The sequence below is a fragment of the Apus apus genome, chromosome 20 (assembly GCF_020740795.1).
Source record: "Apus apus isolate bApuApu2 chromosome 20, bApuApu2.pri.cur, whole genome shotgun sequence".
In the NCBI taxonomy this organism is placed as follows: domain Eukaryota; kingdom Metazoa; phylum Chordata; class Aves; order Apodiformes; family Apodidae; genus Apus; species Apus apus.
Genome location: NC_067301.1, coordinates 3309708 through 3322908, shown reverse-complemented (window position 1 = coordinate 3322908; position 13201 = coordinate 3309708). Strand labels below are relative to the sequence as shown.

Below are 13201 nucleotides of genomic sequence, written 5' to 3'. Positions count from 1 at the left end.
TCAAATATTAACCTGCTTCTTACACAAAAATAAAAAAGTTCTCCATCTTCAAATAGCGTGGAAGAAGTCAGACTGAATTCATCTGGTGTGTCTATCCCTCCAGACCACAGCTCCTGGGATGTGAGGAGGGAGTCCTCCTTAAACATTGCACCTCAACGCTCCCCCCGCAGCACTAAGTTCAATCTCCAGGCTGTTTCTTCTTTAAAATGATATAATATAGATCCTCTGGTAAACCCCACCTTTCTAAAGCATGCCTGCTGCTCTGTAATTCCCCCCATGGAATTGCATGGCACTTCAGCATGTTGCATGGAAGAATGAGCTCAGGATTTGGGCTCTGCTCCCTGGACTGGAGCAGCACAAATGCATGCATGTGAAAACCAGAGAGCATTTGCTTCCAATTGCTTTTGCTGGCAAGGGAGACATGCAAATACCTCCCCCCCCCCCTTCTTCTTCCCTTTTCTGGCAGTGTTTGCTCATGGGAGGTGCCAATGTCCCACATATCTTGGAGACAGCCTGGTAAACTCAACCCAGACTTTGAGGGACACTCCAAATCGTTCTGGGAAGTCCAGTCTCTGTGGGAGCTTTGACCCTTCTTGGGAATCAACACCATCTGCTTGCAAAGGCACAGGGGGAAAATGAAGGGGCAGCTGGGCCCAAAACCTGCTCTCTGGACACAAAAGATGAGCCACTGTGGCTCTTCCACCCCACAGAAGTATTGAGGGGGCTGTATCCTCTGCTCCCAGGAGCACTGGTGTTCCATTATCCAAAGGAAGAGAAAGGCTCCCTTCTCCCAGCACAGTACAAGAATACAGATTGCACAGGCAGTCCAGGCATCCTCCCTGAGCAGCACTTCACACCATGGGTCTGTCCTGCAAAATGGCAGAAGAGCTATCTCCAAACAGGCTTGGCAAACTGGAGCCTGCTTCCCTTCTCCAACCTCCTGTCCTCCAGGCAGGCTGCCTGCTGCTGCCCCTCCAGAGCCAACCCTGCCTGGTTCATGCTGCTCAGCCACCCAGATGTCCCTGGGAAAGCAGGTGCACCAATGCCAACTAGGAGACACACAGGCAGCAAGATGTTAACACCATCATTTAGCTCCTACACAAGGGACTGCAGCCAGAGTTGCTGGGAAGAGCAGACAGTGGCAGAGTTGTTGGAAATCCTGTTTTATTTAGCCAACGACCTTCCCCAGCCCATCTGTCTCATGGAGAGCCATAGGGGATGAAATCTCTGCCTCTGCAGAGTGGGTGGGTGATCACAGCATTGCCCACAAAAAATACAAACCAACAAAACCCTAACCACTTTACTCCAGATGAGAAGCATTAATTCCTTTAGCAAAACAATCCAACCCAGAATAGCATTTACAGAACCAAACAAACACTTAGTCACTTCAAACCCAGTTCCATCAACCCCTTAATCCCAGAATAGTTCTGCTGTGTCCTGCCATTGCTATGTTAGGATCTTCAAGGATATTTTTCCTGCAGTTTCTGAGTGTCTGAAGATAAATTAGTCTGCATTGTAACTTTTACTCCATGCCCAGCTCCATGCCAACAGGTGGAGCTTTCAGTGATGCAGAACTCCAGACTTCCCAGTGATATCATGTGGCCAGAGAGCCCACCCTGACCCATCCATTGCTATGCAGACAAGAGGTATTTCCATCTCTCTCCTGCCAGGCAAGGAAGAGTCAGACCCACTGCTTCCCCTCACAGAGGCATGCACACACACAGCTCCTCTGCTATCAGGCTTGCAGAGGCTGCTGTGCTGGATGAAAAGCAAAGATAGAATGTTCAGCCCAAAGGACACCCAAACAAAGCTTCATTTACATCAGACCTGGATTTCAGACTTTAGCTCAGATCAACAGGTTGCCAAAGGATGGAGCACAGCAAAAGAAAAGGAACAAAACTTCAAGCAATAAGTTTACAGAGGCAGCAGAATTCCCCCCCCACCACCACTTGAGGCATGGACTGGCACCTACGTATCAGGAATGGGATGATGAAACCCAAGACACTTCTCAGCAAAGGAGATGCCCAGCAAAGCAAGGCTCTTCTGTGTCTGTGTGGGTTATAAATCATAGCAGGGTGTAATTTATGGGCTATGTTTTCCATGAGGCTCTTGGCAGCAGAGTCTTGCCAGCTAAAGCATCAGAGCCCTGCCGAGCTCAGTTGTTTGTGAACATCTGCCCCACCCCACACGCCCTCGTTGCCATCATCCCTCCTCCCTCTGCCACCCGCTCCAGCCCAGCAGCTGGAGTCTGACTGTCTTTCCAGGAAGCCCAAATGGAAGCAGCAGACTCACCACAGACTCCCTGCTGGCCACCCCAAAGGTAGCTTTCTGACGCCTGCTGGAAATGTAGGCAGAATTTTCCTGCAGTTTCTCCAGGAGCTGCCGGATAGGCTTGCAGTAGTTGGCAATCTTGCATTCCTTCAGGAAAGATTTTAGCTGTGAGGAGGAAAAGGAGAGGAAGAACGAAAGCAACGTAATAGTTTCCATAAACAGATCCTATCAGCAAGAACACCCCAACACTCCCACCCCCACAGACAGCACGGGGAGTCTCTTCCCTTCAGCTGATGCCATACCCCAAGGTATCACCCATCTTCAACCTTGGGGGTCCTGCCACCCTGGGCTGGGAAGATGCAAAGACTCTTGGCTCCAATTCCAGTTTACTACACTGTCTGCTAACAGTTTTTACCAATTCCAAGACAAACCTCTGGAGTGTTGTTCAAATTCTGCAGGCCAAGCTCTTTGCTAGAGCCACACACGTACACATACACACACACACAGACACCTAATTCACAAAGAGAGACCCAACAATGCAAAAGCAAATGGTTAACCACAACAGAACCTTCATCTCAGCTGGGACCTGCAGATGCTATCCTGATAGAGACAAAGGGTTTCTAGTCAAATACAGTACTGCCTTCTCTAGTCATGGCTTCAAAATGTCCTGCCTCAAGAGACAGAGGAGGGGGAAGGAAGAAAAGGTCTCCCTCCTGCCACACCTACACATTGGCTTGATCTTACATGCCAAGTGAGTAAGTAATAAATGTTAATCAAGAGGTGACAGTCACCCCTAGCCCCTCTCTGTCAGGACACTGCCCTCCTGCTGGGGATACTGCCACAGGATGCCTGCTACATACATGGAGAATGTCCCACATTACCCAGCAGGAGGGGCTTCTCTTGTTCCTTTATCCCCAGCACATGCCCACCTGCCATCACACATCCAACTCAGAAAAACTGGAGTTAAAATTAACACCTTTGCCCCTTCCAATAAAGCAAACAGCCCATCAAACAAGCACAAAGGAATCATCAGCAAAACTATTCTTCTGCTGGTGAAGCCTGTCCTACTCTCATCCCCCTCTTTTAAAAATATTTATTTTTTATAGGTGCTGCATATTTATCTCCATCAAGAGATGCATTTGTCACTGGATTTATCTCACTTGATCCCCACAGCTGCAGCCCCCAGATCCATTTCATCCGCTACCACATACATTATCATTTTTCTTTCATTGCAGAAGTGTCACCAGAAATCCTGCCAAATCTCAGGCTCTGTCTGTGCAGTTTGGTGCTGTGTGTTTGCTCTCACAGCTGTGTGCTTCGTTTCCTCTTTCCACCCCCCTCCCTCCCACCCCTGCAATCCCTCACAGTCCCACCACTATCTATAACAGATATTAACAAAACATAAGGAGATCTCAGTCCTGTGTTGAGGCAGGGGACAACCAAGGAGGTAAAGGAAGACAGAGGAGAAAGAAAGGGACTCTACATGTGCCTTTTCCCACTCTGTCAAACACAACTGCACCTTTCCAGAATAAAAGCAATCAGAACATAGGTGTGTATGTGTGTGTGTGCATACATGTCATTAACATCTCTCCCCAGCTCCTAGCCAAGCAGCTCTGTGATTAGTGGGATGGATTCTGTCAGACTGCCAGCCTTAAACACCAATGGTTTATACCAGCAAAGACCACAGCAAAAACCCAGCTCCTCTTCCTGGAAACGATGCAGGGAACTAGAAATTATCTGAAGCAGCTGGATGTGTGTGTTCCAGGGAACCCAATCAAGCCCAATTCCCCACTCACAGAAAGCAGGGGAATACTCAGCTCAGGGCAGAGGGTGAGCAGCAGTAGGAGTGGCTGCAGGAGGCCACGCCAGCCCCTCCTGCCCTTAAGTCCAGCTGCAAGTCATGTCTAGATCATGCCACCTCCTGCCTCCACCCAGCAGTACCTACCCCTTTTCCTGCTCAGTTTTTCCCTTTAACCTCCCTCCTCTGCCCTGTGATGCTTGTCAGGGATCTAGAGGAGGGGAGAAGCAGTCTCTTCCAAGCATGCAGGCAGAGAGACTCTGCTCTCTTGAGCTCTTCACCAAGCCCAGGGAGGCAGTGACTGCCATGGGGTCATCCCCGAGGCTGCACAGAACAGAAGCCTTTCAACTGTCTGTGTCCCCCCCAACTGTCTCTCCTTTCCTTTGGTCTGCCCGGGTACTTCCTGCCTTCCAGGCAGTTCAGCTTAGCTTCTCCCCAAGCCACTGACCAGAAGATGAGGAACACAACCCTCGCCAGCTGGAACACAGCCCCTAGGACATGGCACTGGGAGAAGCGTCAGCTCATTGGGGAGGAAGAATCAGGACAGATGTATTTTTACAGTTAACTGGAACCATTCCAAGAGAAAAGTCTTCCCCCCCCCCGCCACGCTTTCCCGAAGACTCTGAGATTTTGGGAAGCTAACCTCAGCACCCCAGCCCAGCAGACGCCACGAGGCTGTGGTTAGTGGCAGCCAAACAGGAATCTGATAGCATGAATTCCCTGCAGAAATCCAGGCTGGTCGCAGGGTGTGTTTGGAAGCCACGGGGCGCCGGGTGCCAAGGGCCCGGCAGCCGGTTTTCATTCCGGCTGGAACGTCGGCTCCGACAGCTCCGATGCTCCCAACAGCTGCTGGCTGAGAGGGAAGGGCTTTGTTCACTGCCCATCAGTGAGGAGCAGGCACAGGAGCTGCTCTCCCAGCACAGAGTGCCTGTCAGCTCACATTAGCCAGAGCAGCTGCTGCCAGCCAGGCAACGGGCTGTGCCAGCCTGCGGGGACACAGCCCCAGCGTGCCCCTGACAGATGCCAGCCTGTTCCATACACCAGGAACATGGAATTTCGCCTACCCAGCAGCCTGTGTGTCCCAACCCAGACACTGCTCATGTCAACAAGAGGCAACACAGCAACAAGGGCAGGTTAGATGGGGCTGGGAGCAACCTGGTCTAGTGGCAGGTGTCCCTGTGACGCAGGGAACGAGATGAGCTTTAAGGTCCCTGCCAACCCAAACCATTCCATGATTCTATGAACAAGGTATGCAGAGACAGGGTCTCACAGCAGACACCAAAGCAGAGGTTGGTGTCCCCACAGAGGTGATGAAAGCAGCCCTCTGCCAAACTTGTGTGACACCTGCCACCCCTGAGTTTATTCAGAGAGGAAGGAGGGAACAGGTTCCAAAATGTTGGCACTGAGCAATCTCGCTGTTGGAGGAAGGGTCACTGGTCACACAAAGCTGAAGCCACCCAGCAACCAAGGTATTAGGGAAGGGTCATGCACAACAAACCCATATGCACAGCACTGCTGGGCAGCTTTAGTACAGAAAATGAAGTATGCAAACATGCAGAGGCTGGGAAGAACAGCCCACACCATGGAATGCCAGAGGAGAGGCAAAGGAGACTACTTTGCAGCGCTTCTGTTAGGGGCAGCAAGGAGGAGGGATGGAGACAGGAATTGTACTGGTTTGTATGGGTGGATTTGGGGAGAAAATGCCCCAGATGATGGAGACACCGTGAAAGGAGGGAAGATTGCCATCTTGTGGAGAGCACATAAGGGAGGCTGTAAGGGAAGGCAAAGCACAGGCTCACAGAGCACAGGTACTGAAACAACTGAAATACCAAGAACTCATCTACATTCACTACTCAAATCCCATCTCCACAGCAGTTCTGCAGCCCTCTGTTCCACTCTGACTCCCACAGGAGTGGCTAACTCCACAGTCACTGTCACCTACCTCCAGCCTCCTAAATGCCTGTTCCTTCCCAAGACTTCCCAAAACGCAAAATACTATCATGAAGAAAAGGTAAACAGCTCATGACCATCCTGAGTTCACTGTTAGTTTAAACAACTTTATCCCACTCTCTGCATATTCAAGGCATGACCAAGAAGTGTTTCACACCTTACCTGAATGACAGTGGGAAGAACCAACTCTGGGAATCCAATGCTGCAGGCTTGGCAATGGAGATACTCAAGCATCAGATCATAGAGCTGTTCAATGAGTCCATCCTGGGTAAGGGAAGCAGATATGGAAATATCAGATACAAACTAAACCCTACAGCACCCAGAATGGGAGATGATTCTCCTGTCTTAGGAGGACAGGAACACAAAGCACATTGCTAGAAATAACTCTGCTGTTTACAGAGAAGCTGGGCAGTGTTGACTGCTGGGGCTCCACTTACTCGGAAGGCCTTCTCCTGCAGGTTGGAATTGGAAAGCTTCAGGATCACTGCAAAGTTGATGGGTTTAGCACTCATACGTCCTGGCTTCTTGTTGAAATCCACTTGTTGGAAAATCTACAACAGAAAAAACTGGGTGTAAAGATGATCACACTACAAAACAAAACAGCTGCCACGACAAAGCTCAAGTCTATTCCGAAACCATCCCTTAAGGTGAAAAGTTTTACAACAATACTAAATGTTGCTTACATGAAATCCATTACCCTTTTATTGCCACTGAAATAATTGTCCTAGGAAGCAGAGAGACCAGCAAGCACTTTTAACAGACCCCCCTTACTGGGCAAGGTTTTTATTCTAACACATTTCCCAATTAACTGAACAGCCTTTGAATAAGAGCTTATTATTCTCTATGGACACATTCCATTTATAGCAAGGGACATGGAGAAAAACTGGCCCCTTCTCAGAGTTTGACAGGAGACCATGCACCCTGCTCACTGAAATGATGAGAACACACAAGGGTCCAGCTGGCTGCTCAGTAGACTAGTATGTCATGTCAAAAGGCAGACCTGCACCTTTGCTTTTGTGTTTTTCCAGAGCTTGTTTAATGATCATGGCTGGGGAGAGGAGTATTTCTGAAACAGAAGGGATGAAGCTTACACATTAGGAAGAAGAAAACAGAGAGGAAGTTTTTATGTGTGTGTGAGACTGGCTCTCCAGGGTGGCATCTCAAGTCTTGTTTTAATTAAGAAGAGCCACTATTGGCTTACAATTCAACAAACTGTAATCAAGACTAAGAACTATGAAAGTCTTTTCCCCACACCCTCCTTTTCTGAGAGGAGTTTCTCAGCTTCACTGGGGGAAAGGTAACATGAAACAAATAGAATTTCCATTCTTCACTTCCCCAAAAGGTGACATTTGGCACTTAGGAAAGCTGTCTTCAGCTGAAATCACCTACAGCCAGAATCTGCCTTGGTCCTACTGCCCTGGGCAGATATCAGGCAACAGGGCACCATCCCCCAAGCCTGTGTGCTGGGCTGCCCTTCCTCTGGAGCTGTGATACATGAAGGAACAAAACATTTCTAAAACAAGCAGCAACATGAATGTGCCCTTTCCCAACCTGGTAGAGGCAGACTCCAGGAAAAAGATGGCAAGAACTGCAAAAATCACTTGATCCAAGGCAGATTCCCACAAAACTCCATCAGGGGATACAACTGGCTCTCAAGGGCAGTTCAATAGCAATGGAATCTCATTAAACCAAAAAAAATCAGCCAATAGTTTGCAATCATTTGCATATCTGATGACAAGCACTGAGGGGGGCTAGTGAGGAGCCTATCCTGCCCACCCACACTTTTGGGCACCCCAAAAGCAAACTACAATTCCTCTCTCTGTCACCAGTGCTTTTAATTTACCCTCCTGAGCAGGAAATAATTTCTATTCCCACTGTGCAGCAGCAGCACATTCATCATCAGACCCCAACCAGCCCAGCACAGTGTGGATGCAGCACACTGATTGCCAGAGGGTGAGGAGGAAAGGGAGGGTGTTCAGGTCACATGGACACCCCCAGGCCAGAACAGCACGGAGACGACTATTGATTTTTTTACATTTTATTTGTCAGTCCAGGTTATTTGGAAGGAAGGGACAAGCTTGGTGGCTTGTGAAAACAAAGAGCCCTAGCCCAGGGAATCGATGCTCTAAACCTCATTATGCATGGTTATTTCTTTGGCCAAAACAGTGGTATTGATCCCTGAGGTCAGACACATTAAAGCAAAAGGCATGGGGCTCTGTGGGATCCTAACATTCCACTAGGCAAGTGGGAAAATGCAACCAGAGGGTTTGAAACTCTCCCAGGATGTTCTCAGGAGCCTGTCAGGATTTGTGGGAAGGGAAAAACATGGTTCCCATCTCAGGCCTGTGCAGAATGGATCAGCTAACAGCCAGACTGAGGGAGAGGATGACTGATGTCTAGGAATCCTGTGGCAGTGTGGAAAGGGGATAATGAGGGACTAGAGGGCCAGAAAATGTCCAAAGCCAACAATGTGGCTGAAGTGATAACCACCAGCAGACAGAGGAAAGGACAGGGCAACACAGGCAGGAAGGAGAGGGATTTTTGGCAATCTCCAGCTCACCAACAGTTTCCACGTGGCTAGTGGGAAGAGTGCTCAGATACACAGTTTTCACTGCCAGAGAGCAAACCAGGAACCAACTGTGCACCCACAGCACTGCCACTGTATCACCACATCTCCCCCCTTTCCTTCTCCCAGTCTCTAGCAAAAGCCTCTTGGCATCTGCTTTGATCAGCCCCAAGCTGGCTGCCCCAGGCCAGCTCACAGCAGGGATGCAGAGCTCTGCTGGGGCTGCCTGCAGCTTCCCCTCAGCTCTGTCAGTCACCACTGAGGGGAGGGCTGAGAGAGCCCAGTTCATCTCCTGAGGCAGTTGGATTACTTCTTGTTCAGACAAGCTGCCCAACTTTCTGCAGAAGCTGGCTTGAAACACTCAGTCTGGTCAGATTTTGAGTATCTCCAAGGACAGATACTCCACTCTTGATTTATGCACCCTGTTTTAGCCTTACCATATGAAACTGTTTGGTTTTGCTGTTGGTTCCCCCTGCCCCTACAATGCTTAAGTGCAACCTCCTGTATTTAATTTCCTGGGTATTGCCCCTTGTCTTGTCACTAACTGTGATAGAGAAAAGTCTGGCTTCAATCTTTTCATTCACAGAATGCTTGAGGTTACAAAAGAGCTCTGGAGGTCTTGTCCAACCTGCCCTCCTCAAGCAGGGCCACCACCAGCCAGCAGCCCAGGATGATCATGTCCAGACTGCTTTTGAGTAGTTCCAAGGATGGAGACACCACAACCTTCCTGGGTAACCTGTGCCAGTGCTCAGTGACCCTCACAGGAAAAAAGTGTTTCCTGATGTTCAGAGGCAGGTGCTGCTGTGCCCCAGTTTGTGCCCATTGCACCCCGGTCTGTCACTAGATACTGGCTCCATCTTCCTCCTCTCATTTATTTCATACACACTAATAACATGCCCCCTGAGCCTTCTCTTCTTGAAACTAAACAGTTTCAGCTCTTGCAGCCTATCCCCCATGACAGATACTCCAATCCCTCAATATCTGTGGCTCTCCCCTAGACTCTCTCCAGTACATCCACATTTCTCCTGGCCTGGAGAGCCCTGAACTGGACAGTACTCCAGTCATGATCTCACTCATGCTCAGCAGAGGGGAAAGACCACAAACTGCTGGCAAAGCTCTGCCTGAAGCAGCCCAGCATGCCATTGGTCTTCTTTACTGCAAGGGTGCATCACTGGCTCTTGGTCAACACGTTGTCCATGTTATTTTCTGCACAGCTGCTTTCCAGTCAGCCCCCAGGATGTTGTTGTCCTCGGGTTACTCTTCTTCAGGTGCAGGATGCTGCATTTCTTTCTGTTGAGCTTGCCTGCCCATTTTTCCAAGCTGAAAAGGTCCCTCTGAATTGCAGGACACTTATCTCGTGTATCAACAACTCCTCCCAGCTTGCTGTCATCTGCAATCTTGCTCATCGTGCCACTCTGCCCCACCATTCAAACCATTCATGAACATGATGATTATCAGCCCCAGTATCAATCAGGGTGCATGACTAGTGGCTACCCTCTGTATTTCATGCCAGAGATCCCAGCAGGAGCCTGGAAGTTCAGCCAGCCATCAACACACCTCAGAGTCTGCTTATCTAGTCAGCAATTCATCAGCTTGTCTGTGAGGAAGTTATGGGAGACTGCATCCAAAACTTTGATAAAGATGCACAACATCTGCTGCTCTCCCCTCATTCACTGAGCCAATCATCTCACTGCAGAATTTATTAGGTTGAGCAGGCATGATTTCACTCAGACAGCCCCTGGTACCTGCAGGGCTGTGAGCCAGAATTTAAGAGCTACAGTCTGGTGGTGGAAGGAGGAGAATGAGGAAAAGGAAAGGTTCAGTTGGTGCAGTGGTTCAGGTCAGTCTGTCTACAGTTCTAATTTTGCCTCTCTGTGTGAAGAAGACAAAGAGTCCATGTCTTGTAAAAAACTCATTTCAGACCTGTGCTTAGATGTATGAATGTCCAGAACTATCAGTTCTCCAGCTGGCCATGGAAAGCTAAAGCTTCCTACTATGTCATCCACACAGCTGGAATACACCTCCAACCTAAGGATAGCTTGTGGAGACACACTGAGGGTTGTAAGAGTGTTCAGATAACTCTAACAGAGAGAAGGAGATGGGAAGCTATGGAAGTACAGATGGAAAAGTCCTCAAGGCTCTTAGGAACTCCACAGAATATTTGAGGGATCCCTTGCAGGGGACAGGCAGGAAGAAGGGAAAGGCTGACAGCTGCAGGGAGACATGGGAGGCTAACATCATGCCAGCCACATTGGGTTAGAGAAGAGCAAAATAATTGCTCAAGTCATGTGAAAGAGTGTGCAAGCAACACACAAGCACACTTTTACCCTGCCCCCATCTCCCCTTGTCACCAACACCTGGCTAAGCCCAGCAGTGCCTCACAGCAGGCTCGGATGTGGTTGGGGCTGGAGGAAGCTGGGAGGAAGCTGAGCGTGCAGCGTGGTAACGTCTGGCTGGGGCCTACACACAGCTCACACTGAGGTGTGGGGGCCAGAATGCAAAGGGAAGGCCCCAAGGGGAAAAAGGCTTTATGTCTCAGAGTACTAAAAATTCAAAAGGAGAGACACCATCCTAACCCCAAGCTCTACTAGCCCAGAGTGGAGATGCCTCTATCACTACATCTGGTTGGCAAATCATCAACTATGCAGGAACAAGAGGAAGGAAGCAGCGAATGGCAAAGCCACACAGGCCAGGGTGCAGCAGAGCAGGAGGAGATTTATAAACACCACTGCCTTCCACAGGCTCAGAGGATGTGGTTTGCAAAGGACGTTTACACCACCACCAAACCACAATAAGCCTTTGCTTCAACAAAACTCGATTAGGAATGAGCCTGGTTGACTCAGGTCATTTATTACAGAAGTCCCCCTTCCTCCTCCTCCTCCTCCATTTCCAAGCCTCATGCTGACCTACTGGGGCTTCTGCATTCCTCATCCTGCTAATGTCATGCTCCTTCAGTGAAATATGGCTGCACCACTTCTGTACCACTTTCTCCCAGCAGAAAGGCCTATGTGGAGAGCTGTGAGGCACCTGATATGTGGGAAAGCTGAATGGCCTCTTAGCACCAGTAATTCAACCATACTGCACTTTGCCAGGTTGCATTCACTCAGGTCTTTTTCCTAAATAATTTCTTAATTCCTGAAGGGCCTTTTTCCTTCCAGTTCTCTCTGTCTGCAGCTAGAAGAAATTCCTCCTTTTGCTGAAGTATGAACACATCAGCAGGATCAAGTAACAGCCTGGGAAGTTACTACAACCAGTTGAGCCTCTGAATCTCTTCTTTGGCAAACCCTTTGCCCACTCCAGCTGCAGCAGTTAAACCACCCAGGAATGTATTTTTGCACCCAGCTGATCTCAGATACTCAGTCCAATAGAAGCTTAATCCTATTTGCTAACCAAACAAATTGTTCTCCCTGATGCTGCCTGCCAGGCACTCTAGGGAGTAAGGAAACTGGGCAACCTTGAGAGCTGTGGGTGGGTATGGTGAGTGTGGTTAGTAGGTAGTAGGCATCTGCCATTGTTAGATTAGCAGGAACCAACTAACCTCCAGGATAAAGGGCAACACTGGGATGAAGGTCCTGGTGTTCTCAGACAGCAGTGTAAGGGCACGGATGCAGTGCATGCGCAGAGGGTAGAAACGAGATGTTGGTACCAGCCTGAAAAGGAAAAAAGCCAGAAGGATTTCAGGCCAAGTTTCTCCAGGAGCTGCACCTGCAGCCTTCAGTGACACTTGAGAGCCTTTCCTAATCTACAAAAGAAAGCTTTAGCATTGCCCAGCAAACTGCTGTAGCTATCCCACAGTTGGAAATAAAATTCACAGGTGTTAAAGTTATAACACTACCACACCAATTCCTGCACCAAAGTACTGGGTTTCCAGCTTCTGCTGGGGGAAAGTGCTACACAAGAGCATTGCAGATGACTGAACAGCCTCTGTAATAAACTTCAACACTTTCAGCTCTTGAGTTCCCAGCACAGGTAGGTATGTAAGAAAAAGTGGCAGGAGTAAAATACCCACATAAAGCAGCACATTTGACCAAGAAAAGGGCTCCCCAGCCTGCCAGAGGGGGTACAGGGAGAAAGATTTCTCCCCATTTCAGGCTACATACCCTCTGTATACCCACAGAGTTCACCCTTACAGTGTGGAACACTACTGGGGCAGGAGCAGCTGGATGGCAGTAACCAGCATATCAACAAGGACAGTGCAAATGACAGTGACCTCTCTCAGCCAAATCTGTTCAGCTCTCTCCAACCCAGAGGAGCACCTGAGTCATTCCTGTCTCCTTCAGCAAGACAATGGGAACATTTGAACAGCTGGTCATCAGCACAGAGGGGAAGAGGCCAGACTTTCTCTGACCCACTCTTCAAAGTACTACACACTCAGATAATAAGAAAGGAGCCAACTTCCTTCATAAGGTTGGGACTGAGAGGGTCACCTGCCCCAGCACCACATCAGCCAACAGCAGAGGGAAGAACACAGAGCTCTTCCTAAAAGGCACCAGAGCTTATTACTCTGCCACTCCAGATACATCTCACATTGAATGACCTGCACTTGAAGACATGGGTGCCTCCAGCATTAACAAGATTTATTTAAAAACAACCAACCAACCAACCAGTCCCCAGAC

The 13201-nt window shown here is 49.1% G+C and overlaps 1 protein-coding gene across 1 annotated transcript in view; it reads right to left on the bottom strand.

Annotated features, from left to right (window-relative positions):
* NOC2L (NOC2 like nucleolar associated transcriptional repressor) overlaps positions 1-13201 on the bottom strand; it is a 42449-nt gene that overhangs the window by 14066 nt on the left and 15182 nt on the right. Inside the window, exons 12-15 of the mRNA XM_051637207.1 lie at positions 12124-12235; positions 6457-6570; positions 6182-6283; positions 2293-2436 (exon numbers count right to left, since the gene is read on the bottom strand). Of these exons, the coding sequence (XP_051493167.1) occupies positions 2293-2436; positions 6182-6283; positions 6457-6570; positions 12124-12235 (472 nt within the window). The remainder of the gene's footprint in view (positions 1-2292; positions 2437-6181; positions 6284-6456; positions 6571-12123; positions 12236-13201) is intronic.